This window comes from Trifolium pratense, linkage group LG4 (genome assembly GCF_020283565.1).
Source record: "Trifolium pratense cultivar HEN17-A07 linkage group LG4, ARS_RC_1.1, whole genome shotgun sequence".
Taxonomy (NCBI): Eukaryota; Viridiplantae; Streptophyta; class Magnoliopsida; order Fabales; family Fabaceae; genus Trifolium; species Trifolium pratense.
This window is the reverse complement of record NC_060062.1, coordinates 15,266,514-15,292,723: the sequence shown is the minus strand read 5'-3', so window position 1 is coordinate 15,292,723 and position 26,210 is coordinate 15,266,514. Positions and strand designations below refer to the sequence as shown.

The following is a 26,210-nucleotide window of genomic DNA, read 5'->3' as shown; positions in this document are numbered from 1 at the left end:
ATTTCATCTCACATTTGATGTTGAACCCATATATAGCACACCTCCTCAAGTCCACCCTATTATATTGGTATTTGGATATTAATGGTGAGTAGTCTGATAGTAGAAATCTAATAATAGATAGCCTTATAGATCTTAGAGGAGGTTTTGATACCATCTTAAAATTTTGAGTTGAGTCTCGAAACTACAAAATCAACTTAAAAAATGAAAATTGTCTCTCTATATATATAAACTGATATTTAGAACATCTCACCTCTAGAGTGAAATCTTTAACACATAAGCTTTAGTTCTTATATTCCATAATTTGGTATTTTAGAAAAGGTGAAAAAGAAAAAAACGAACAAGAACTATATATATATATCAAGATTGATTCAATTATTTTTTTAAACTTTAGAAACATTTTTCCCACCTTTTAGATAAACATTTGACACAGGAATAATGTTGTTATTTCAACTTTAAAATGAGTGGCATGCATTTTTTTTCAAAATAGAACACAACTTGATCTCTGCAACTCTCATTCTCTCTCTACTTTCAGTCTCTCATTTATTTTACAACTTTTTTGTGAAAAAATTATGACAAAAGAACATAAATTAAAATTAACTTCAATACTATTAATAAATTGAGTACATGGAATACATACTAATTATTTTTATTGATATTTTGACACAACTAAAACAACTTAAATAAACATTTTAGAGGTTGAAAGCCATGTCAGATACTTGCCTTATTAATATAAAACATAGTTTATCCAAGAGTTGCAATTCTATTTGAATTGACTTAATTGAGCTTATCTATTTATATATGGACTTGTCAAACTGTTTGGTAGCTAGAGTTTATAGAAACATCTCATGATATGTTTATAAGTTGTTCTCAACTTATTTCTATAAACTCTCTAGGATAGCATATGAAAATCAATTATATAGAAACAATTTGACTTTATTTTATATTTTCTTATAGAAGTATATATCTAACACATAAGTACTTTTATAATCTCCTCCACTTAAGTTGTTTATTGAAATTTGTATGGCTAGTGTTGAATCTTAAGGGGTAGGTATCCATGGCGAATACTTGCTTCCCATATTTTCTCAATATCAAACATAATGTCACCACACTCATGAACATTCCATCTTTCTAAGGCATGAATTATTCCAGCAATGCGCCAAGCACTCATTACTCTTCTTGGAAGCCAATTCTGCAGCATATTGGAGAAAGTCATTAATTAATTTAGCTTTGTTCAAAGAAAAACATTGATTTGTTTGCTAACGGTTTAAATTACCAACCTCACATGAGTGCATGTTTATGAGTGCAGGAGGAGTGATCATTGCTGGTGTATAATGGTAGAAGCAATCTTTTCGCATTTTCTTTGGAGGAAAATGAGAAAAAGGTATGAACAATGATCCTTCTGATGCTTGCATTTGCTCATCTTCATCCCATTCATCTCCAACTAACCATATCTATTAGACTCATAATGTTACATATATGAAATAATAATTGAATCATGTATGATTTGAAACTACATTTTGTTTTTCATATACAACTTTTGAAATTATGAAGTCATAGCTATAATGTAACTTCTTTTAAGATTTTTATTTTATTTTTAAGTAGTATAGGAAGCATGATCATATATACAATTTGCTTTAAATTTTGTTCATTCAAATTGTCAAATGTTGATAAAAAGTTATTGAAATTAGATAACTTTTTTTTTTTGACAAATGAAATTAGTTAACTTAAAATTCTAGTAATGAATGCTTTAAAACTATAAATTAACCTTAGGAGTATTGATTGATAGAGCCAAGCATGGATTGGACATGGTCACCCTTTGTTCAAGTTCTTTCAACTCATCCATGTATAATACAGTCACCTGTTTGCAATTTACTCTCCATTAGAATAAAATTAAATTTGAACAAATAAGTTACGAAAAACATCAGCAGTGCTATTTGGTACGAACATCGCTTTAACGAAAGACAAGAATTTGTGCATCTCACGTGCATTAACTCATGACATGATTATATTTTTATTTTTATTTTCAGCATGTGACATGAGTTTTCTAAAATATTAAAATAGATTCCAAGAATCTGTGCATCTCATGTTCCAGTTCGTAATATTAGGCATTATTCTTATAATTATATATTATATATTTATTAAAGAACATAAACCTATGATATTGAAGTTGTATTATGAGATGGTTATGTGATTTCTAGATATAGCTTCTTGTTGCTTCTTATATATATCAAAATTTGGTTTGGGTGGGTGGAGGGGCGGAAATGAATCCTAGTGTAGGGATTGTTATCGAAAATTTAATGTCGGAGACTCACACTTGAGAAGTGAGATATTGTCAGATATTGTGTGAGTGAGATATACCAAATGGGTATATTTTTCAAAAAAATTTATTACCAATGTGGTATAGTTCCAAAAAAAAAATTCAAAAACGTTGTAAGTCGTACCTGCAACTGTTGACGACTTACTATGTTATCTAAAGCAAATTTGTAGACGCCAACTACGATTTTGCTATTTAAAAAAAATCAAAATTGACTTTACGGATTTCTGAAATTTATAGCCGTAGGTAGAAGTCTGTTACACTAAAACAGAAAAAGTTCTTATTTATATCTACAGATATCTGACATTCAGTGACGATTTTTGTCTCTCACAATAACACAAGTTTTTTTTAAAAAAAAAATAGTAAAGTCGTAGCGCTACCATTGTCAAATTTATTTTTAAAAAAATTGTAAGTCGTGTATTTTTTTTAAGACATACTCTTTTGGTAATTAATTGAAAAAGTACTCGTTGTAGTAAAAAAAATCTCTATTAGCTTTTGTTGTCTCACGTGGCTTCATTGGATTCTCCAAAATCCAATAGGTGCCAAGAGAATAATCCCTCCATCCCAAATTATAAGGGAAATTTTTTTATTTTTTTGTCCCAAATTATAAGGGAAATATCATTTTCAACAATGTTTTTTTTCCTTAATCTTATAAAATTAAATGCAAATTGCATTTACTTTTTCTTAATAAGTGTGATTTTTATTTTTTTTTCTTATAATTTAGGACGGATGGAGTATATTAATAAGAGAAATACTTAGTCCCTTGGGAATGTTGTTTAGCACTTCATAATATAAGAAAAATAGAAACATGTATATGCTCACATACCTGCACATTTTTACTGCATAAAGCATTAATAATGGCCAAAGCAATCTTATTAAACTTTCCTCGAAGAAGCACTTCATTGGTTCCTTTGGGAATGCTGTTCAGAATAATAGCAACAACTAAGCTACTGCCATCCACAACTTTAATGTTCATGTTTGGGTGCCTTTGAATATAAAGTGCACAGTGTGTACTAAGCTCTTGTCTCTGCGCAATCATGAAAGATTATTTTATTATTTTTAATTAACAGCAAAATATATTATTATTAATAGCCAATTTCTATACAAGATGAACAGACGATGGAAGAAACGGAACTATAAAAACAAAGACACCGCAATCATGAAGGATTATATTCCAATCTGAATCTTAAACAATATTGTGTGTATATATTGTAACTTACTTTCTAAAATCTACATAGATTATTTCACTTTTATGAACATTTTGATATACTTTTAAAAGATCATAACCATAATACTTCATCCGTTCCACAATGAGTGAGTCAATTAAGGGGGGTGTATTGGATTGAGATTTCAAAAGACTATTTTGGCAAAAGAAAATCTTGAAGATTTTAAAAGACTTTGTGAGATTATATTGATTTTGTAAGATTTTAAAAGACTTTTTTAAAAGACATTTTACATTCAAGATTCTTAACACAAGACTCTGTGAGATTTTTAACATAGACTTTTGAGATTTCAAAGAACTTTATGAAATTTTAACATTTAAATGACTCAATAAATTCAATACAAATTTCTTCCAAAAATATAATAATCAATCAATCATTCCTTAAAAAACATCAAGGAATTAATATAAACAAATAAAATCAATGAATCAATTTTTTTTTTTTTTAAATAATCATAAAAAAGAACAAGAGAACTAAAAACTTTATCAGAAAACACTAATCATAAAAAAAGGTTGCAGAATTATATATATATTTCTTGGTTACAAAATTATGTTAAAGATCAATTTTATAAGGCAAAAGAAAATCGTTTTCAATAAAAAAATAAAAAAATAGAAAATCGTTTTGATCAATTGAGTTTCAAAGGAATAGAAATATTATGTACGTCCCTTCCATGGCAACCTTCAGGTGGAGAAAAAGAATGGTTGAGTTGCATATGTTAGGGAATTGTGGTGGTGGAGAAAAAGAATGTGGAGTGAGAGAGAACGATCAAGAAACACACAGGAAAAAAAGTCTGGAGTGAGTTTGAAAAAGTCTTTATGTTTTACGTGAGATTGTTGAAAGAAAAATGTATATGTATTTTCAACTAAAAAGTCTCACACAATCCATTAAAATCCATTCAAAGAAAGAATCCATTCAAATCTATATATTTTTGAATACCACAAGATATTTTATAAATCATGAGAAATCTTAATTGAATACCAACAGATTTCGTTGGATTGAAAAAAAAATCTTGATTGTCTTAATTGAATACCACAAGATTTATTTACATTTTATAAAAGTCTTGATTGAATACCTCAAGACATTTTTATTATAAAAAAATCTTTTAAAATCCATTGAAATCTCAATTCAATACACCCTCCTAAAATATGATAGGAATATAAGTGATAGGGAGCTCGAGACAAAATAAGAAAATTAACATTTTTTTATAAAAAATAGAAAGGGGTGAATGAATTTACCTGGTTTAAAAGACCTAAACTTATCACCTTTACTCCGCTTAAATCGGCCTTCATTATTGTCTCCTCAATCATTTTTTTTACTGTTATGTTATGCTTTTTTGCGAAATACTACAAAGTAGGAAATCAAACATGTGATGTTATATATCCTTTATAGGTATAGAAAATGAAAAATCTAAAGTTCCAAATTGACGTGAGAAAAAGAAATTCATACTTGTGTTTTAAATCTTGGTAAAATCCAACATTGCACCTTGAGATCTTTGAAGGAGTTATTTTCTAAAACAAAGGCTTGTCCACTAAACCAAGTCATAAGCATAGAGAACATTGTAAAAGGCCACATTAAATTTAGGTACCATTTAGATGTTTGTGGGTTGGAGGCTAAGGAAGCAAAACCTAAGCGTAGTTGAAAGATGGAATCAAATGTTGTTAAATGAGTTAAATGCACTGCATCTGGTGATTCCTCTTGTCTATTCAAACAAGCTTCATATGTAGCATCTGAAGATGTATCAACCGTCCCATAAATGTAGTCATATATAGGCATGAAGAGTGAGTAATTGGTCCTAAATTTTGTATGATGCAACGAGTGAAACCTGTAAAATATATCAAACATTGAATGAAATACTAATGAACTTAATAAGAAAATATTACAAAGAGTCTCATGATCTTAGCTCAGTTTGATAGGTACATTTCCATTATATATGTAGAGGGCCGGGGTTCGAACCCCGGTCATTCCACTTATTCACCTCAAGGGTGCAATTTCTAGCCACTAAACTACTTGACAAAAAAAATTACAAAAAAATTATGCTTTAATAAAAAAATGTTAAATATTAAGATTTTTCTAATAAATGATAAGCTCTTATTAAAAGTGAAAAATCACAAATAATATGTATTGATTTTGTTGCAAGAATATTATAAAATTTAAATCACTGTTTTCTAAAATTTAAATCATAGCATAAGTTTTTGGTATATTCAGAGCTAGACTAACATAATATGAGACCTACAACGAATATTAAAATGAGGCCTAAAAACATACAATTTTTTTGGTAAATAAAATGCAGAAAGAATAACCAAATGTGACAAATAATATGTATTAATATAGAATTTTTTGGTAAGGTTAAAAATTAATTAATAAATATTTATTAAAATTAAAATTTATTAAATATAATAAATAAAAACACTACTATAATATGAACGAACAAGACAAACATTATTTGAAGTAAAAGGTGATAGCCATGGTTTCTTCCATCTCTTGACTTACCCTTTGTTAGAAATATAAGAATTCAAGCAAATGCATGCGTAAGAATTAAAAAAGTATACTATCATACTATATTTTTTTTTAATGGAAAATATATAATATATAAATATAGATATAAAAACAGTACAAGAGAAAATTCAAGAAAATAAAAAGGTAGTAAAAGTATACTCCACCGAAACATAACAATATCTTTAAGGTAAAATATGAAAATAAAAGGTAAATAAAATAAGTATTATGATTACAGATTTGAGGAACTTACGATGGTGTGTAGGAGAGATACTTCAATTGGGGAAAGTAGGAGAGGAGTTTCTTAGGAAAGAACTCAAAATTGCAATGGCCCATGTTGTTCATAAAATCAATGTAAAAGATATAACCAAAAGATGCAGCCACGGATGATTTTTTTACGACCAATGTTGTCAACAATGGGATAAGAAAAAGCGTAAAATATGCCAACATCTCAGCAAATGGGTGAATCACAGCTGTCATCAACATCATCAACAACAAAAAGTTACTTCTTCCATGTAATACATTTAACCATTTTAGGAGGATTAAGAGAAATATATAACTGAAATTGAAAGAATAATATTCTTTTGAAAAGAGAAAGAATTTTTTTTTTTGACAGATTGAAAAGAGAAAGAATAATAATTTTATTAAAGGTTAAATTGTTCTTTTAGTAATCAATTGTAAGTTGGTATTGTTGTGTTTGGTCCTAGACTTAGGATCCGTTTGGCCAGACTTTTTTACCGTCTAAAAGCTACTTTTAGAATAATGTAAAAAGTAGGAGTTTTATAAATAAAGTTAAAGATGTTTGGTAATTTTATTTTTTTTTTGCATCTTAAAGCTAATTTTAAGTTAAAAGTTGTTTGGTAAAATATTTTAATAAATCTTTGATTTTATTAGGAAGGATTAAATAAGTTTTAAGTTGACATAAATATATCAATTTTTTTTAGTCTCTTTGAAAAAATTCAGCAAATTTTGGTCCCAAAATACCTTCTGTCATGAGAGAAAACATTTTTGTGGGAAAGATTCTTATACTCTTTAAAAAATAATAAGAAGACTACACATAAATTACACCTTACAATAGATACTATGATAAAAAAATAAATAATTTTTCTCTATTAAATAATAATCTCGTAAAAACAATACAAACAATAAATTTATTACTACAAACAATTTTCTTAATTTATGCGAATTAGTTAACAAAGTCCTATATTTAACAAACTTCTATATTTGGAATGGGATATCAAGGTGTGTCATTCCTATTGTGAGGCAAATGCTTGCGTAAATACTCTTACTAATATGAGCTGTGAGCACGGTTCAGGGCTTTGGTTGTATGATCAATGTTCTCCTAGATTAAGCTCGTTGGTACTCGCTGATGTAATGGGGATTATTGTCGTTTAATCCTTCTTTCTCTTGGGCTTAGGCCTCTATTGTAACCAAAAAAATGGAGGTAGTATTTTTTTATTTGTATCTTGAAAAATACTATAGAGTATCGTGATAAAAAATTAAAAAATAAAACATAAGTAGTCTAAAATTATTATAAAGTGATGAAAAAAAAAAACAAGAAGAAGATAAATGGATGTATAAACGGGTAGAAAATGGCTTAGCAGGGTGAGAAAGGCAAAAGAAAAAATGTGAACAGGTTCGATGCGACACAATACTCCTGGAGAATATAAAGATAGGTCAATTCTAATATGGACCACTTCCACTTTATCAAGTGGTCCATTGTGGAGCAATCACGAATAACATTATAACTACTATTGTAATTATAAAAAAAAATTGATCAGATCTACTCTTAATTTTCCAGATTACGCAAACCCAATTTTTTTTCTCACAAAACTAGCAACCTAAAATCTCCATTGCCACCTCTCAATCCCAAATTCTTTGATCTTCTCATATAAAAATTAGATTTAAGCAAACTCAGTAACCCAAATTTTACAAAAAATTGAGTTGAAGTTGAAGAACACAAAAATTGAATTGGGTTAGCAACACAAACATGTTTGCAGAGTTTGAGTCCAGGTCGCAGAAGAATATGAACAGATTGAGACGCATCGATGTAGAATCGATTTGAATTAGATGTTTCTGGGTTTGATTTGATTCTATGTTTATGTGTTTTTGGGTTTGATTTTAATTTCACGTTGTTTATTTTGAAGGAGATGTTTCTATGTTTATGTGTTCTTTGTGATGTTTCTGTATTTATGTTGTTTGATTTTGAAGGAGATATTCGTGTTGTTTGATTTTATAGAGGCTTTGTTCATGAAGGGAGAAAGAATAGAGAGAACGAAGAAGCTTTGTTCTGTTTTTTTTTTATTTTTAATTTCCTTAATATTAATCGGCGGCCAAAGATGCCACTAAATTCTAGGCATGTCATTGCATGTTATTGGCGGCTAAAGCCATCATTTTCTAAAGCATCTAGCACTTGTTACAGGCAGTTTAGACCGCCACTAAATTACTGGCAGCTTAAGCCGCCACTAAGTTATATGTCCGTTTTAAAAAATTATTTTTTTAATTTTGTGAGGGTTTTTCTCACTTATTGGCGGCTTAGGCCGCCAATAACTTACTGGGGGTTAAAACCGCCAATAAGTGTAAATTAAATCCACCAATAAATTCATGTATTCTTGTAGTGAGTTAGGTAAATTTTATTAAATGTTGGTGCACTCATTTGCTAATTTACACCCACTTAATTATAGATATATTCAATCTAAATAAACAACATATGAAATCAAAAAATGACAACTTAAGAAAACATGTTACTCAACTTTGAAAAGGTGCACCTTGCTAACTTAGATCTTTATGTTAAAACATCAAATCGGTTTTACTAAACTACCCTTGGCTTGAAACTATATTAAAATAGTAAAAAGGGTGTTTTGGTCTAAAGTGAAAAGGTGCACCTTGCTAACTTAAACCTTCATGTTTTTAGGTGGGTCTAAGTTCGCAAACCCCATATATATATATATATATATATATATATATATATATATATATATATATATATATATGGGAGGGATCAAATTACACCGGTGTAACATTTGAATAATGTTACACCGCTCAATAACACTTTAACAATACAAATTTTACAAAATCAACCATTAATCTTGATATGTCTCAATAACATATCGAACGATTTTAGTCAATAACGTTAAATTTTACACAAATTTAATATGTTAAAAAGGAGGATTCGAATGCCCAACCCCAACCAATACATAAGCAGCTTCTGCAGCTAGGCTACGCAAACAGTTTATATCTATAACGGTGAACATAATAATATATATATCATATCATGTATGAAGTCAACACATTGAAAATTGAAATATTTCACTTTTTAAATAAATCATTTCTTTAAATATAATGTTTAAAGAGTACCTAGAGACATTCGTTCGAAAGACTGATTAATTAATTAAATATAAGGTTTGACAAAATTTTATAAAGAAAAAAAAATTCAAAATCTATATGATAATACCAGTGATAGGCTCTGTGACAATTGAAGAATGATGATGAGAATGATATCGAGAATATAGATAATGATGATGAAGTGCTCTATGTAGCCAATAGTATAAGAACTCCACTGGTCCAGCATGCAAAATAGTTGTAAGAACCACACCATCTGTTCTCCACCATGGTAAGTTTGCAGCCATAGGAAATAATGTGTATATTATATAAAATACTAGTGCAGTGAGCAATATTTGATCATCCCTGCAAATGTGACACACTCAAGGTCTTAACAATAAGATCCAATTTTTAAAATAAATTAATATTTAAATTTTATCAATTAATTGGATCGGATTCATCTTAAGTGAACAACTCGTATTTTATAGAGTCATGTGAGTAATATTTGTAAATGATAAATAAATTAATACTTGATATTATATGTATATCTGTAAAATTCATAGATATATTAAAAATATCGATTATTGATTTTTTTTGTACTTTAACAATTGCTCGATCACTTAGATGAGTAAAATTCCAATTAATCATCGATTTATATTTCCTTCAGTCATGATCATAAAAAATGATTATTTTTTAGATTTAATGTAAAATTAATGTGTTTGGACAAAATTATAGTCTAAATACATCAAATTTATAATGAATTTAAAAAATAAATATTTTCATATAATAAGGACTAAAGAGAATAACAAAGACAAATTTTATGAACCAGTTGCTTTCTCTGTCGACTTGATCGAATTCGAGGCCTTTGTCAATAATTCTGTTTTTGCCTTTTGCAGTTTGGTAGCGTGAGATAGAAATCCAAATTTGATTGTGTAGCATTCTCACAAACATGAAAGGGAGTATGAGAAAGTATGTTGGATCTTGTTCAACCCATATGAAAGTGTATAAGCTATGAGCAATCCATGGGCTCAAAATCACGTACTTAATATATAGAAGACAAAGACAGAAAATAATATGTTAGTTATAGAAACGATTAAAAAAATATATTTAACAAAACTATTGAGGAAATATGAAATAAAATATAGGGTGCTGCTTCTATTATGCACAAGTTAATCAAGTGGTGCACGGTGCACCACTTATCAATAACTTGATAACGAATACGAATTTTATAAAATTTACCGTTGGATAGAAAGTTTATATCATATAGATTATTCATATAAATTTTTAAAAAAATTGAAAATCATTTGATATATTATTGAGACCTATCAAAATTAATGGTATTTAATAAAATTCATAAACCGTTAATTTTGATGAGTCTCAATAACATATCAAATGATTTTCAATTTTTTAAAAAATTTATATGGATTATCTATACGATATAAAATTTTTATCTAACGGTGGATTTTATAAAATTCGTATTCGTTATAGAGTTATTGACAACTGGTGCACCGTGCACCACTTGTCATACTCTTTCATTTTAGCTAAAGCCAATATAGGGTATCATTTGAAGGAGGATCATATTTGTATGCTAGTTGTAACCAAAAATATATTTGTATGCTAGTTTGTCAAAAAAAAAAAAAAAATTATGCTAGTTATTCATAAAATGATAAATAAAATTTACTTACAGTAATTAGTAATAGTTGTTGTTAATAGACGCTTCTATATGTTTTTATATAAGTAGTCTTAAATGTCATATTTAACGGTGCAAATTCAAAAGAAAAACACACCGGTTAAATAAAGAATTCAAGACTAAATATTTAAAAGATTCAAGGTTTTGCCCTTTTTTTTACCAATTTTTTTTTTAAAAGATTCAATATTTGATTGTATCCCATTCATTATTGACACTAGCGTTCCGCGTCTGTCTGTGTTTATTATGGAAACTTATATAAAAAAAAAGACATGTTTTTTGTTATGTTGAGTTTGTTTGTTGCAAAAAAAAAAACATGTTTTTTGTTATGATGAGTTTGTTAATAAAAGATTTTTACTGCTTAAAAAAAAAAACTCTTATGTTATGGTGAGTTTGTTAATAAAAAAGTTTTGCCGCTAAAAAAAAAAGTTAAGGTTATTATTGATGTTATGAAAAGTTCGCACCAAAAGTTTTTGTCTCCTCTTTATATATATATATATATATATATATATATTGAAAAAGTTAAAGGTAATTAAGAAAATAGAGAATATGATAAATACAATATCATTTTTAGAGATAAAAAGAGGGAGAGAGATTATTGTAAATGATAATAAATTAAAAGAACCTTGAAGCTTCCAAGAGGTTTCCAAGGCCAGTTTGTAAGGATGCCCGGTTTAGAAGCCATATCTAGTTGTTATGAGATTGTAGCATTTGGAAGCTATATATATAGTGCTTCACTTGGTAAATTGTTCACCTATGGGTGCGTTTGATCTGCTAAAAAAAGAAGTTTGATTTGAAACTGCATGGTTATAAGACTGAACAAATTAGGTAGCAAGGAACAGGACAAAAACAAAATTTTTTGTCCCTCGCTGAACCACAGGACAATTTGTTGTCCCCAGTACAACTATAAAAAATACAAAAATACTCATTTTAGTTTCAAATATAAAAGTATTATCGCTCTATCTCTCTTCGATACAGTTTTATCCTGCCCTATATTATCTTGTTTTGTCCTATATTATTCTATTTCGTGTTTGCTATTTTACGAACCAAAACACCCAATAACTTATAAGTGGTTGCTATGATCGACATTCATAAATATGGGCTGCTAAGAGGTGGGGTTTTAGCCTTATAAAAACACAGCATATTTCCATAATTTTTTATCAATCACACAGTATATTTCATTCATTTTTGAATGATTTTTGACTTTTTAGTATCCCTAAAGAATATTTTGTTTTTTTCACATTGATCTCTCAAAAAGATAAATTTTAAAATTTTGGTTTCACATTGATCTTTAATAATTAAATTTTTTAGTTTCACATTGATCTCTCATAAAGATAAATTAATTATTAACTTTAATTTTTAGAAAAAAATTGGTTTTATAAACGAGAGAACTAAAAGTTAAATTTTTTTTATTTTATTTTCAGTACTAGTATTCAGCCTACTGGACTACCTAATATGACTGGTTTTCAGCCCATTGAATTTACTTACCGCCTAATTTGGTTTTCAGACTCCTTCTGACGTTTATGTGGCATTTTTTGTTTATCTAGTCAACCAAAATTTAACAGTAGAGACCAACATTGAAAACATAAAAAACGTGGGGAACTAAAAATATAATATAAAAATATATGGACTATTTTTAGAAGTCCGCCAAAATATAAGCACTAAAAACATATTTAATTTTTTTTTTTCAAACATCAACCTAAAATAATAAGAGGTGTGTCCAACCATTTTGGAGATAACATGTGCCTTAAGGGCACATGTCAAGGAAGCAAAAATATAAATTATTAAATGTTAATTTATGCATTTTAACTTTTGAAACATTAAATTTCTTGTATCATTAAATGTTAAGTTTCTATATTGGTATATCTTAACATGTGCCCTTTAGGCACATGTTAACAAGATCCTTTTCTGCAAGTGTTATCATAAACATCTTGGAATCTCCGTCAACAAATTTTGTTCACCAAATATACGACCTTGAAAACATATCAAATATGTACAAATGTTTAATTATTATTATAATATATACATCTACAAGTTAAATCTTTTAAATTTTATATTTGTAGTAGATAGGTCTTTTAAATTTTTTAAATAACAAATATGCCTTTTAAGTTTTTTATGTTTATAACATATAGATAGGACGATTGATGGTTGTGATGTAAAATTTGAGGAAAATTGAGAGAAAAAAATTGAGAGGATCCATTCTCAGGTAGGACCTAGATGTTATAAATTTATAAACTTAAAAGATTTATTTATTACTTAAAATTAAAAAATTTAAAGGAATTATATATTACAAACGTAATACTTAAATGATCTGTTTGCTATTTAAAAACTATTCACCACAAGTACCTTGGAAGTGATTATTGGCAGTGGCGGAGCCAGGACCCCGTGTCAGCGGGTGCAAAAATTTTAACTTTTTTTTTATCTGTAGACAAAATAACAAATACTACTGAAATACCCACACACAATTTCGAAGTCTCATATTTGAACCCCAAGTAAAAACGTCTAACCTAAAAATATTAATATTGACTATTGAACTAAGACTTAACAACAATTTTTAACTTTAATTAATAATTATAAATTTTAATATATATATCTATATAGTTACCCTTTGTGACAAAAACAAGTTACAGTAAAATAAAAAAACTAGGCATTTTCTCAAAAAAAAAAAAAAAAAAAAAAAAACTAGGCATTATGTAATGTAATTTTTGTCATTTACCTGTGTTAATAGTGTGAAAAGTCAAAAGCAAGCTGATGAAAGACTATAAATGCTGATATTACACAGTGATTCTGCACATGAAGTGGTGAGAGAATTTTGGGTGGTGCAAAATTTAAATATGAGGGTGTGCAAAACAGTAATAATAGTAGGATATGGGTGTAATTAGTAAAATCCCAGGGTGTGCACATGCACCCCCTAACCATAAAGTGGATCCGCCCTGATTATTGGCTTTCCATTTTGATTTATGCAAGGGTTATTTTTGAAATAATTATGGCTAATATTGCTTAAATCAATATATTTGAGAGGATTTCTTAATGATGAAGAAACATGGTAGATGAAATTCTTAGGAGGTTTATGCGAATGAATAAAAATGGCTGTAATCACACAATTGATGACCATATCTGCAGGTATCTGCATATTATCATTTCAATGTAATGTTAAACAACACATAAAAATGTATGTGTTGATTAATAAATAAGTATGAATTGAAAAAGAAAAAACTGCATTTAAAGTAATTCTACTAAAAGGTAGGTAAACTAATTTTTTATATGCAATAATATAAACGGTATCTTTAATTGTCAATTTGTTTACACTCTTTAAGGTATATTTTGTACTTAAAAAAATTGTAAAGGGAGAAATAGGTAAAACCGTAAAAGAGTACAAGAAGAAAGAAAGAGATGAGAAGCAAAGTATATTGAACTTTGAAGGTATTGTTTGTTATAAAAGAAATATAAGAAAAATAGAAGAGAGAGCAATGTTGCTTAAATATGTAAGTACCAAAATATCTTTGACATTGAAAACACCTTCCTATGAATAATATTTTACTATTTATTTGTTAATTTTAATTCAGATAATTAAATAAATTATTAAATAAAGTAAAAGTATTATTTAACTTTTTATTAAATATTTAATTAAATAAAAAAGTTAAATAAAAATCAAGGCAAATAAAGTAAAATAACAAATTTAAAATGCAAAGCAGTTTAAAAGATTTAGGTAATTGTATCACTTTTTATTAAACTTATATATTTGACTATATTTTTATTAATAGCTTTTTAATTAGATGAAAATATTATATGTTTATTTTGATATTATATTTTAAAAAATAACATAATTTCATTGACAGCAGGCCAAACCAAAGCCCAATGGGCTAGCATGGTCTAGCCCAATTTCCATATGACCTAAAAGGGTTAAGGCCAAAAAAGGATCGATTGTATTTGGGCTGGCGTTTTTTAGGCCTGACCCATCAAAAGTAATTGTAATTTTCAAAAAATAATCTCAGCCTCAATTTTAGTCCTTGCATTTTTTCAGCATAAATTTTAGTCCCTTCTAGTATCATTATGGAAAAAAAATGTAATTTCAGCATCAATAAGGCCCAAGACCGATTTGAACAGGCCGCGGCGACGGTGCACCCCTTGAGGCACATACCAAGAAGCCACCTTCCATATATAAATTCCTACTAGGGCACGTGTTCTCTTTAATGTAGGACTTAAATGAGCCTTTCCAATTCACACTACACACTTAATTAATTCAACACTTAAAAGAACCTTGAAGCTTCCAAGAGGTTTCCAAGGCCAGTTTGTAAGGATGCCCGGTTTAGAAGCCATATCTTATTGTTATGAGATTGTAGCATTTGGAAGCTATATATATAGTGCTTCACTTGGCAAATTGTTCACCTATGGTGCGTTTGATCTGCTAAAAAATGAAAGTGGACAACTTTTGTTGTACTTTGTTTGATTTGAAACTGATTATAAGACTGAACAAATTAGGTAGTACGGAATAGGACAAAAACATAATTTTTTGTCCTCACTGAACCACAGGACAATTTTTTGTCCACAGTACAACTATAAAAAATACATAAATACTCATTTTAGTTTCAAATATAAAAATATTATCGCTATATCTCTCTTCGATACAGTTTTATTCTGCCTTATATTATCTTGTTTTGTCCTATATTATTCTATTCAGTGTTTGCTATTTTACGAACCAAAACACCCAATAACTTATAAGTGGTTGCTATGATTGACATTCATAAATATGGGCTGCTAAGAGGTGGGGTTTTAGCCTTATCAATAACACAGCATATTTCCATAAATTTTTTATCAATCACACAGTATATTTCATTCATTTTTGAATGATTTTTGACTTTTTAGTATCCTAAAGAATTTTTTTTTTCACATTGATCTCTCAAAAAGATAAATTTTAAAATTTTGGTTTCACATTGATCTTTAATAATTAAATTTTTTGGTTTCACATTGATCTCTGATAAAGATAAATTAATTATTAACTTTAATTTTTAGAAAAAATTGATTTTATAAACGAGAGAACTAAAAGTTAAATTTTTTTTTATTTGATTTTCAGTACTAGTATTCAGCCTACTGGACTACCTAATATGACTGGTTTTCAGCCCATTGAATTTACTTATCGCCTAATTTGGTTTTTAGACCCCTTCTAACGTTTATGTGGCATTTTTTATTTATCTAGTCAACCAAAATTTAACGGTAGAGACCAACATTGAAAACATAAAAAACATGGGGAACTAAAAATAAAATATAAAAATATAGGGACTATTTTTAGAAGTCCGCCAAAATATAAGCACTAAAAACATCAACCTAAAATAATAAGAGGTGTGTCCAACCATTTTGGAGATATCATGTGCCTTTAAGGGCACATGTCAAGGAAGCAGAAATATAAATTATTAAATGTTAATTTATGCATTTTAACTTTTGAAACATTAAATTTCTTATATCATTATTATTATAATATATACATCTACAAGTTAAATCTTTTAAATTTTATGTTAATAACATATAGGTAGGACGATTGATGGTTGTGATGTAAAAATTGAGAAAAATGGAGAAAAAAAATTGAGAGGATCCATTCTCAGGTAGGACCTAGATGTTATAAATTTATAAACTTAAAAGATTTATTTATAACTTAAAGTTAAAAAATTGAAAGGAATTATATATTACAAACATAATACTTAAATGATCTATTTGCTATTTAAAAACTATTCACCACATGTACCTTGGAAGTGATTATTGGCTTTCCATTTTGATTTATGCAAGGGTTATTTTCGAAATAATTATGGCTAATATTGCTTAATATTTGAGAGGATTTGTTAATGATGAAGAAACATGGTAGATGAAATTCTTAGGAGGTTTATGTGAATGAATAAAAATGGCTGTAATCACACAATTGATGACCATGTCTGCAGGTATCTGCATATTATCATTTCAATGTAATGTTAAACAACACATAAAAATGTATGTGTTAATTAATAAATAAGTATGAATTGGAAAGAAAAAAAAAAACTGCATTTAAAATAATTCTACTAAAAGGTAGGTAAACTAATTTTTTATATGCAATAATATAAACAGTGTCATTAATTGTCAATTTGTTTACACTCTTTAGGGTATATTTTGTTCTTAAAAAAATTGTGAAGGGAAAATAGGTAAAACTGGAAAACAGTACAAGAAGAAAGAAAGAGATAAGAAGCAGAGTAAATTGAACTTTAAAGGTATTGTTTGTCATAAAAGAAATATAAGAAATATAGAATAGAGGGCAATGTTGATTAAATATGAAAGTACCAAAATATCTTTGACATTGAAAACACCTTCCTATGAATAATATTTTACTATTTATTTGTTAATTTTAATTCAGATAATTAAATAAATTATTAAATAAAGTAAACGTATTATTTAACTTTTTATTAAATATTTAATTAAATAAAAAAGTTAAATAAAAATCAAGGCAATTTTTTTATAGCGTAACAAATTTAAAATGCAAGGCAGTTTAAAAGATTTAGGTAAGTGTATCACTTTTTATTAAACTTATATATTTGACTATATTTTTATTAATAGTTTTTTAATTAGATGAAAATATTATATGTTTATTTTGATATTATATTTTAAAAAATAACATAATTTCATTGACAGCAGGCCAAACCAAAGCCCAATGGGCTAGCATGGTCAAGCCCAATTTCCATATGACCTAAAAGGGTTAAGGCCAAAAAAGGATTGATTGTATTTGGGCTGCCGTTTTTTATGCCTGACCCATCAAAAGTAAATGTAATTTTCAAAAAATAATCTTAGCCTCAATTTTAGTCCTTGCATTTTTTCAGCATCAATTATAGTCCTTCTAGTATCATTATGAAAAAAAAAATGTAATTTCAGCATCAATAAGGCTCAAGACCGATTTGAGCAGGTTGCGGCGACGGTGCACCCCTTGAGGCACATACCAAGAAGCCACCTTCCATATATAAATTCCTACTAGGGCATATGTTCTCTTTAATGTAGGACTTAAATGAGCCTTTCCAATTCACACTACACACTTAATTAATTCAACACTTATATTTATTTCTTTATCAAGTTTTTCTCCAAAGTACCAACTCATTCCAACATATATAACTCTTTAATTTTTAACAATTCTTTCAAAACCATATGGTAAAAAAGAAAATCCAAATACTGCACTTACCGCAAGACACCCAAATTTCTCTTGAGCCAATGCTCAGAATCAACATAAAGCTCCGAAAATCCTCAAAACACCAGTCAACTGGCACTACAAGAAAACTGTCTTAAAGCGTCTGCCAAAATGAGACTCTAAAGGGCAAAAAACGGACGCTACAAGCGTTTTAGCGTCTACTTAGCGTCTACATCGTGACAGACTCTTAAATGCCTGAAGCTAACAGTTGCGTCTAGTAGACGCTAGCTTAGAGTCCGCTTTAATAGACACTACGTTGAAGCTAGTGAACTGTATGGCTTATTCTTTTTCTGTTCTTCTTCTTCTTCTTCTTTTCTTTCTATTCTTTTCTTCTTTCCAACTTCTTCTTTTTCTCTCTACCTCGACAAAAAACATCACAAAATGACTACTACTTTCTCTTGGAGTCTTGGTAACCTTTAATATCTAGGTTTTCCATCTTCTGGTAATTACCAAGATACCCTTCCACTAATCCTATCCTAGGCCCAATTTCACGTAAGCCCAATAAACAATTCTCCAACTATTATTTATTCTATGTTCCAACTTAGTCTAAAACTCATAAATATGCAAATATTAAATTAGGACCGTTGCGCGCCCATAATTAAACACAATTAATTAAATAATAAACACATGAATAATTAAATAAATAAACAAATAAATAAATAATCCTAATAATAAAAGTTGGGATGTTACAGTAGCACTAATACTATGCCTATTTGCTCATATATAATATAAAGGGAAAAATCATGGTTATCAAAACCGGACTAGATCGGCCGGTCGGACCGTGAACCGGGAGTGAAAGTGATTCGGTTAGGTGCAAAAACCGGACATCAAGCCGACCGGAAAAAAAACCGTTCGAACCGATTACGAACCGGTTCAAACCGGCGGGGCGATTCAGCGGTTCAACAGTTTTAATTTTAAAAAAAAAAATCTGAAACACCAACGTCATCGTTTGCAGGTAAACCGGTCTGTCTGGATTTTATTTTTTAAACCGGGAGTACAAATCATTTTTGTCTGTTTTTTTTTTTATAAGAATTTTAATTTAACATCTCAAAAAACGCAAGAAATATTAGAAACACGGGAAAATGAAACTGAAATTAGATTAGGAGGAACAAAAAAAAAAGATTAAGTTGTTATAGTTGTTCAGTATTGAAATAAATAATAGAGGACAATTTATTTAGTTTGTTTTCATAGATGCAACAAAAGAAAGGGAAAAAAATATTAGATGAAGATGGAGAAAAAGAATAAAGTCATGATGCTTATATCGAGAGATGGCGTGATAGATGAAAATAAAAAAGATGGGGAAGAAGAATGGAAGCAGAGAGTGAGGAAGAGACACACTGTATAGATGAAAAATGAGAGTGAAAGAGTCTGTATAGATGAAAATATTATAAAATGAGGCAGCTGCATCACTTTGTGTTATAATTTAGGGTTTTTTTTATGGGTTAGGCTTTATAAAAAAAGAAGCCCATAGTGAATTTTTATTTATTTAGAATATTAGCAACTATTTTTTTTTCCTTTTAGAGTAATTGTTTATATAATTTTATTTATATATTAATTAAAATATATATATATTTAATTAAAAACTGTCGGACCGAATTGAATCCCGGTCCGATCAATTGAACCTTGAACCGGTAAGCTCACCAGTTCGATGTCCGGTCCAATTATAATTACCTTAGAAAAAACTATAAAAAGTGTTTGTGAAGAAAAGAAAAAAAAAAACTAGTCTCAATGAAAACACTGAGACAAGGTTTCTAAAAAAATGGAGGGAGTCCTTTTAAAGTATTGTTAGTAGTTTTTTTTTTTACTAAACATTTTATTATACCTTAACTTTCTATAATTTTTTTATTGTTTATGTTTTTTTCTATATTTTTTACTAAACTTTCTATATATAATCATTTTATTATTATTTTTGTTATACCTATTCTTATGGATATACTCATATTTTCATTTTCTTCCTGTTTTTATACATATATTTTTAATTCCGGTTCGGCCTTATGGCTATGTTCTGGTGTCTTGGAAAGCCCCTTCGGCTTCTTGGCTGAAAGCGAATACGGATGGTTCGGTAAGAAACAGTGTGGCTGCTTGTGGAGCGATATTTCGGGACTACACAGGCGGTTTTTTGGGCAGTTTCTCTTGTCGGCTTCACGTCTCTTCGGTTTTGCATACCGAAATCTTGGCTATCATTATAGCTATTGAACAAGCTCATCAAAGGGGCTGGTTACATGATTGGATCGAGAGTGATTCACAGATCGTTATTCAAGCCTCTAAAGATCACAGTATAGTGCCTTGGGACATCCGTAACAGGTGGTTGAATTGCTTCTCGTTGAATATGCGGATCCTTTTCTCTCACACTTTCCGGGAAGGGAACTCGTGTGCGGACAAATTGGCTAGCCATGGCCTCTCCATTGTAGACTTTCACTGGTGGGCATCTTTTCCTCGCTTTGCTTATGATGATTTCGTCATGGATCAATTTGGTTGTACTCGGTTACGATTTTCTTAGGTTTTTTACTCTTGTTTTTTGCTTTGTTGTTTTGATTGTTCTAGCTGGGTTTGGTCTTGCCCCCCCCCCCCCCCGCCCCAGCTTGTACGCTTTTTTTCCTTTTTTATATATATATATATATATATTATGAGCACTTGGCGCAGGATGAGGATCTACGAGAGGTGCCAACCTAGTTGGAATTTTTTCTAGATCCTTTGACGTCATTATGCTCTTAGTTCACAAAAAAAAAAATAATAATAAATTTAATAGAGTAAAATTACGATGAAGAATATAAAATATCAAATATTATTACAAATTAGTAAATTGGATAGTAATCAATTTTATTACTAAGTTAGAAGTAGATAAGTCAAACCCCAATTAGTAGTGCTTCACACATTCGATATACAAAAAAAAAATTTAAAAAAAAAAAAAAACAAAAACAAAGTAGTGTTTCACTATAAAAAGGAAAAAATATTAGGCTTACATACAAAATTCTTTGTACCAAAAAACAAAAATTCTACGTGATAATGAGAATTTGTTAAGAGTATCAAAAATGGATTTATATTCTTCTGTCTACCAAAGCCAAAACCTTATATACTTCCCTGAAAACTCCTTCAATAATTTATTTTCCGAATTAGAAGATTTCACTAATTACTTCAATGATGATATCAACTTCAACAACAACTCACAATCACAAACCACGGAATCGTTATCCTTGCTAAACAATGAACCACTACATGTCTCATCCAATACAACTTATACTCAAGTGATGAATGAGACGCAAACATTACCATCATCATCACCACCACCGCTGATTAAAGAAAATAATAAAATACCGTTTAGAGGAGTAAGAAGAAGGCCATGGGGGAAATTCGCGGCAGAGATAAGGGACTCAACAAGAAAAGGTGCTAGAGTATGGATTGGAACATTCAATACGGCCCAAGAAGCTGCTTTAGCTTACGATCAAGCTGCTTTTTCAACTAGAGGTTCATCGGCTGTGTTGAATTTTCCAGAAGAAGTGGTTAGAGAATCACTCAAAGAAATGGCTAAAAATTCTAAGCCTTTGGAAGAAGGTACTTCCCCAGTGCTGGCAATCAAGAGCAAACACATTATGAGAAAAAGATCCAATAAGGTTAGTAAAAAGAAAATAAAAAATGACCAAATTCAGATTCAGATAGAGACCAATTCTAATTCTCAAAATGTGTTGGTGTGTGAAGATTTGGGTGCTGAATATTTGGAGCAACTATTGTACTTAACCTCATAATGTATTGGCCAATCATGATCTCCTCACTTCTTGAATATTAATTATTTTACACTACTGTTGTTCTATAAAGGGAAAAAAAAAAAAAAAAACTTTACAAAGTATGTAATTTATTTCCCAAGTTTCCACCGGCACAAGTTAGCTATCGCTTATTGGCGCGGGTATGACAATAATAATATACTCTCTCCGGACATAAATATAAGAAAAAATAATTGTTTACGCGGTATTTAAGAAATTTAGTTAAGTGTAGTTAATTTTCTTAATTTAATGCAAAATATGAGTTAAGTTTACTATATTACCCTTTGAAAAGCGATTTACTATATTACCCTTTGGTTAAATCCTGCCTTCAACCACTATGCTTGCGCAGTGATTAAAATTACATTCAAATATTTATATATAATATATAATGAACGTGCGGCTATTGAACAAATTTTCACAACATTTTTCTCATGCTTTTTATTTCTTTTTATGTAAAATCTCAACTCCTTTAATAGGTTTTTTGGTAAAAATAATTAAATACATTTTTATGCCACAAATTCATTTTTTTAATTGATTAATAATTGATGAAGGCGTAAATAATATCTATACAGGTTAGTTAGTATTCGACCACAGTGACGCAGTACCCTCACCAGTTCGATGACCAATCTGATGTTTAAAATACTCCTTCTTTTTCATGTTAATAGCATGCGGGTAATTGAATTAGCAAAATGAGCATAACAACTAATGGCGTAATTATTACCATTTAACTACTCATTATATATTACTCCCTTGGTCCCAAAATATAAGGGAAAATTGGTCAAAGAAAGTTGATGTATTTGGTTAAGAATTTGGACTAAATACATCAACTTTGGTTGACCAATTTTCCCTTATATAATTGAATGATTGTGTCCCGTGCAAATGCATGGTTAAAAAGTCTAGTTTTTCCTGGATTTTTCTGTTAAAAGCAGCATACCTACCATTTGCCCACTAATTCACAGGGACACGATTGGCAGGGACGAAAGTCTTTGGTCCCAATCTCTGTTGGATTGTAGGAGCTTGAACAATTTCTTTTCTTTTGTTCAAACTCTGCCTAGGCCAGTTTCCTTTGTTCTTGACATAAGGAACATAATTAGTAAGACCTGCAGTAGCCTCTTTGTCGCACACAGCGCTGCACCTGAGGCATAGCATAACCTCTTTGTTACTTAACTTACACCTGTTAAGGAAATCAACCTCTTTCTGCACCAGATCCCTGAAAAGTACACATTGAGATGTTTTATGAACCAAATAATTATGAAATTTGCAATAACTTATTTTCTTTCTTTGTTCTATTGGTGGAATTTTTAAATCTTTTGGCACAACTATTTGGTCATCATTTACCAAAATATCAAAGATTTCATCACATTTAGAAACATCAAAAGAGTAAGTTTTTTCAACATATTTATCTTTTTTAGGTTCAACTGGATTTTTTCCATTCGAAGGCGTTAGCAATTCACAAGTATAAGGAGGCCCTGGCTTTAATTCTGCCATACAAACCTCACTTTCATCAATATCTTCGTAATTGATTTCATACTCATTATCATCATCATAAGTTTCAACATATTTTCTGAAACATAGAAGTTCTAGCCTTTTCTATCTTAAGGCGTTCGACTTGTCGAACTCTATTTGCTAACTGTGCCATATCCCTTAAATGTTGAGTATCTAATTTCTTTCGAATAGAGTAGTCAAGGCCACCAGCGGCCATTTCAACTAACTCATGTTCATGCACTTGAGTAAAGCATCTAGCCTTAAGAAGTCTAAACCTATTTAAGTAATCCCTAATAGACTCTGAAGTTTTTCACTTCACACCTGACAATTCTTTGAGGCTAATTTTAGATTTTCCCATATATAATTGCTCATGAAAAGCTCTTTCTAATTGGGTCCAATGATGGATGGAACCAGGGGGCAGTGTAGTGAACCAAGTAAAGGCATTCTTAGTGAGAGAATTAGGAAAATATTTCATCCTTAGATTCTCATTATTTGCTAAGTCCCCTGCCTCTGCCAAATATCTAGCAATGTGTTTGACAGTGGATTCACTAGTGTCACCAGCAAACTTCGTGAATTTAGGGATTTTCCAACCCGTTGGTAATTCAGTTTGGAGTACATACTCCGAAAATGTTGATACAAAATTTGGCCTATGTAACCCAACGTTAAGGCCATTCAGTGCAAGTATAGTTTCAACCATGTTAGCCAAATTGTTTTGGCCATCACAGTTATCTTGTTGCACATTTCTAACAACTTCATCTGCATCTTGGTTTCTGTGAACCAAAGTCACACTAGGATTAGGGACATCAGGCATCCCCATTTGGACTTGCGGTTCTTCTCGAACCCTTACTGGTGGGTTAGTATGACTTATGTTATACCCATTATATTCAGGCATACTCTGATGCTGAACAGGTATTTGGTTCTGAATTGGTCGAAATGGCTGGTTACGCATGATACACCTAAAAATATGCTATTTATTTAGTAAATTTATTATTATATTTTATATGTTTTTATTTTGATTTCGAAGTTTTACTATATAAATAGTTACTTATTTCTCGTATTTTAAATAAACAGATAAAAAGTGTACGAGTTGAAGAAAGGAGCGAAAATGGACTGAAAAGGAGCAAAAATTAACAAAAAAAGGCCACACACGTGCAGCACAGGGCCACACATGTGCGGCCCATCAAAGCAGCAAGCCAGCCCACTAGCCAACAAGCATGGCGCTCGCCAAGTTGGGCCTAGTGGCGGCCGCCAGCCAACTCATCCTGGCCGTCCACTCAAGCTTTCATCGTGTGGCGTTCGCCACACATATTTTAGTCCCACATCGCCTGTTTTTGTTGTTTTGGTCTCCTAGCTACTGGTATAAATATGTGTCCTTTATTACACTTTAAAATACACACCAACTTGTAACAGTTGAGGAAGAGAATTAAGACTTAGATTTATTCTTAGTTTCTTCTCTTAGTTTAAATTTTATTTGTTGTTGTTGCGCTGTCGGTGTCCGTACTCAAGATTTCTTTTATTAATTCAGGTTCTTTATTTTATTTTATTTTCTTTATTTTTATTTTTATTTTATGTCTTTATTTTTATTTATTTATTTTATGTCTTTATTTTTAGTTATGTCTAGCTAAATTTAGCATTGCTAGGATGTGTAGTTAGTAGCTAATAGGGGTTCGGTAGTTGATTCGTGCAAGTAGTTTTCAACCACCAGTTTTAAATAATATGTTTTCAAACAATTTGTCACGAGAGTGAGGATTGTTTTAAAGGCAATAAACCAACATTGACGAGAGTTGAGGTTTAGGGCCGGATAGTTAAAACTGACCGTTAGTTGTAAAGTCCACGAGAGCTTTTCAGGATTAATGAGTTTTATATTGATTTTCAAAGATACTTATATAGGTAAGTGAGCGCGTGAGAGCTGAGCATTTATTTTATCTATGTATAACGCTAGTCAAGATTTGCGAGAGCTAAGATTAGTGTTTTTAAATCAAATATAATCCTTGAAAACTGGCGACTGTTTTATTTTCTTAAGCAGTTTTTAATTAAACGTTGATTATAATTTGTCACGAGAGTGAGAATTAATTAAAGTAAAAATCAATAGAGCGAAAGCGTGAGATTTCTACTAGATATTAAAAACTGAACATTAACTCTAATTCGCAACGAGAGTAGGGATTAGAGTTAATTAAATTATATTGCTTTTCAAAGAGTATTTTATTAGCGGGTGTGAGAACGAGAGTTAAGCATCACCTTTATATTATATAATGTTGGTCAAGATTTGGGAGAACTGAGATTAGTATTTTTAAATCAATATAGTTTCGAAAATTTAACAGTTTGTCTAGCACGAATTAAGTATTCAACCCTCTGAAGCCACTAATAGCACGTCCTAGCAGTATTTTATTCATATATATTAAAAATCTAAAAAAATATTTCTCTTATTTTAATTATCCAAAGAAATAAGCAATTCGACTCATTTGGCCAGCCAACAATTGGTAACTGTCATTTGTGTTATTAATTAGAGGATTTAACACAGTTCCTAATTGCGATGTCAAAGTGTTAACCATTTCATGATTACTTTCATCCATCTGCTGTCTTAGGGACATCACAGATGAAGAACTTAAGGCCCGAGTTACTGGCCTCGAACCTGAATTCCCAACATCTGGTGTTGAAGGGGAAAATCTTGGAGGACTCTCCATATGTTGGTTACTAAATAAATTTGCCATTAAAGTTGTTGGCATTCCAAATCCAG

General features: G+C 29.8%; 3 protein-coding genes across 3 annotated transcripts; 1 reads left to right on the top strand and 2 right to left on the bottom strand.

Moving 5' to 3' along the window:
* Positions 1–635: 635 nt before the first annotated feature.
* LOC123919434 (very-long-chain aldehyde decarbonylase CER1-like) lies at positions 636–11,727 on the bottom strand. Its single transcript, XM_045971352.1, has 10 exons — positions 11,661–11,727; positions 10,175–10,389; positions 9,482–9,714; positions 6,281–6,500; positions 4,981–5,356; positions 4,770–4,877; positions 3,141–3,341; positions 1,766–1,858; positions 1,278–1,451; positions 636–1,189 (listed from the first exon to the last, which is right to left on the bottom strand). The coding sequence occupies exons 1-10, from the start codon at positions 11,718–11,720 to the stop codon at positions 1,025–1,027; spliced, it is 1,845 nt and encodes a 614-aa protein (XP_045827308.1). The 5' UTR covers positions 11,721–11,727; the 3' UTR covers positions 636–1,024.
* A 9,535-nt stretch (positions 11,728–21,262) lies between these two features.
* On the top strand, positions 21,263–21,973 carry LOC123924726 (ethylene-response factor C3-like). The gene has a single exon (XM_045977691.1). It carries the CDS (start codon positions 21,263–21,265, stop codon positions 21,971–21,973), a length of 711 nt encoding a protein of 236 aa, XP_045833647.1.
* Positions 21,974–22,936: 963 nt separating this feature from the next.
* LOC123922163 lies at positions 22,937–24,422 on the bottom strand. The gene is made up of 3 exons (XM_045974908.1): positions 23,795–24,422; positions 23,560–23,695; positions 22,937–23,198 (listed from the first exon to the last, which is right to left on the bottom strand). Exons 1-3 carry the CDS (start codon positions 24,420–24,422, stop codon positions 22,937–22,939), a joined length of 1,026 nt encoding a protein of 341 aa, XP_045830864.1.
* Between the last annotated feature and the right edge of the window lie 1,788 nt (positions 24,423–26,210).

Excerpts from the sequence above, each read along its gene's own strand:
- LOC123919434 (XM_045971352.1), bottom strand. The coding sequence starts at position 11,720 with ATGGCTTCTAAACCGGGCATCCTTACAAACTGGCCTTGGAAACCTCTT. Across the intron at positions 3,342-4,769 it reads GTTTAGGTCTTTTAAACCAG|AGACAAGAGCTTAGTACACA; the intron begins GTAAATTCATTC and ends ATGATTGCGCAG. Across the intron at positions 1,190-1,277 it reads TAAACATGCACTCATGTGAG|AATTGGCTTCCAAGAAGAGT; the intron begins GTTGGTAATTTA and ends AATATGCTGCAG.
- LOC123924726 (XM_045977691.1), top strand. The coding sequence starts at position 21,263 with ATGGATTTATATTCTTCTGTCTACCAAAGCCAAAACCTTATATACTTC.
- LOC123922163 (XM_045974908.1), bottom strand. The coding sequence starts at position 24,422 with ATGCGTAACCAGCCATTTCGACCAATTCAGAACCAAATACCTGTTCAG. Across the intron at positions 23,696-23,794 it reads TAGCCTCAAAGAATTGTCAG|TTGAAATGGCCGCTGGTGGC; the intron begins GTGTGAAGTGAA and ends AACATGAGTTAG. Across the intron at positions 23,199-23,559 it reads GAAAAGGCTAGAACTTCTAT|GGATCTGGTGCAGAAAGAGG; the intron begins GTTTCAGAAAAT and ends TGTACTTTTCAG.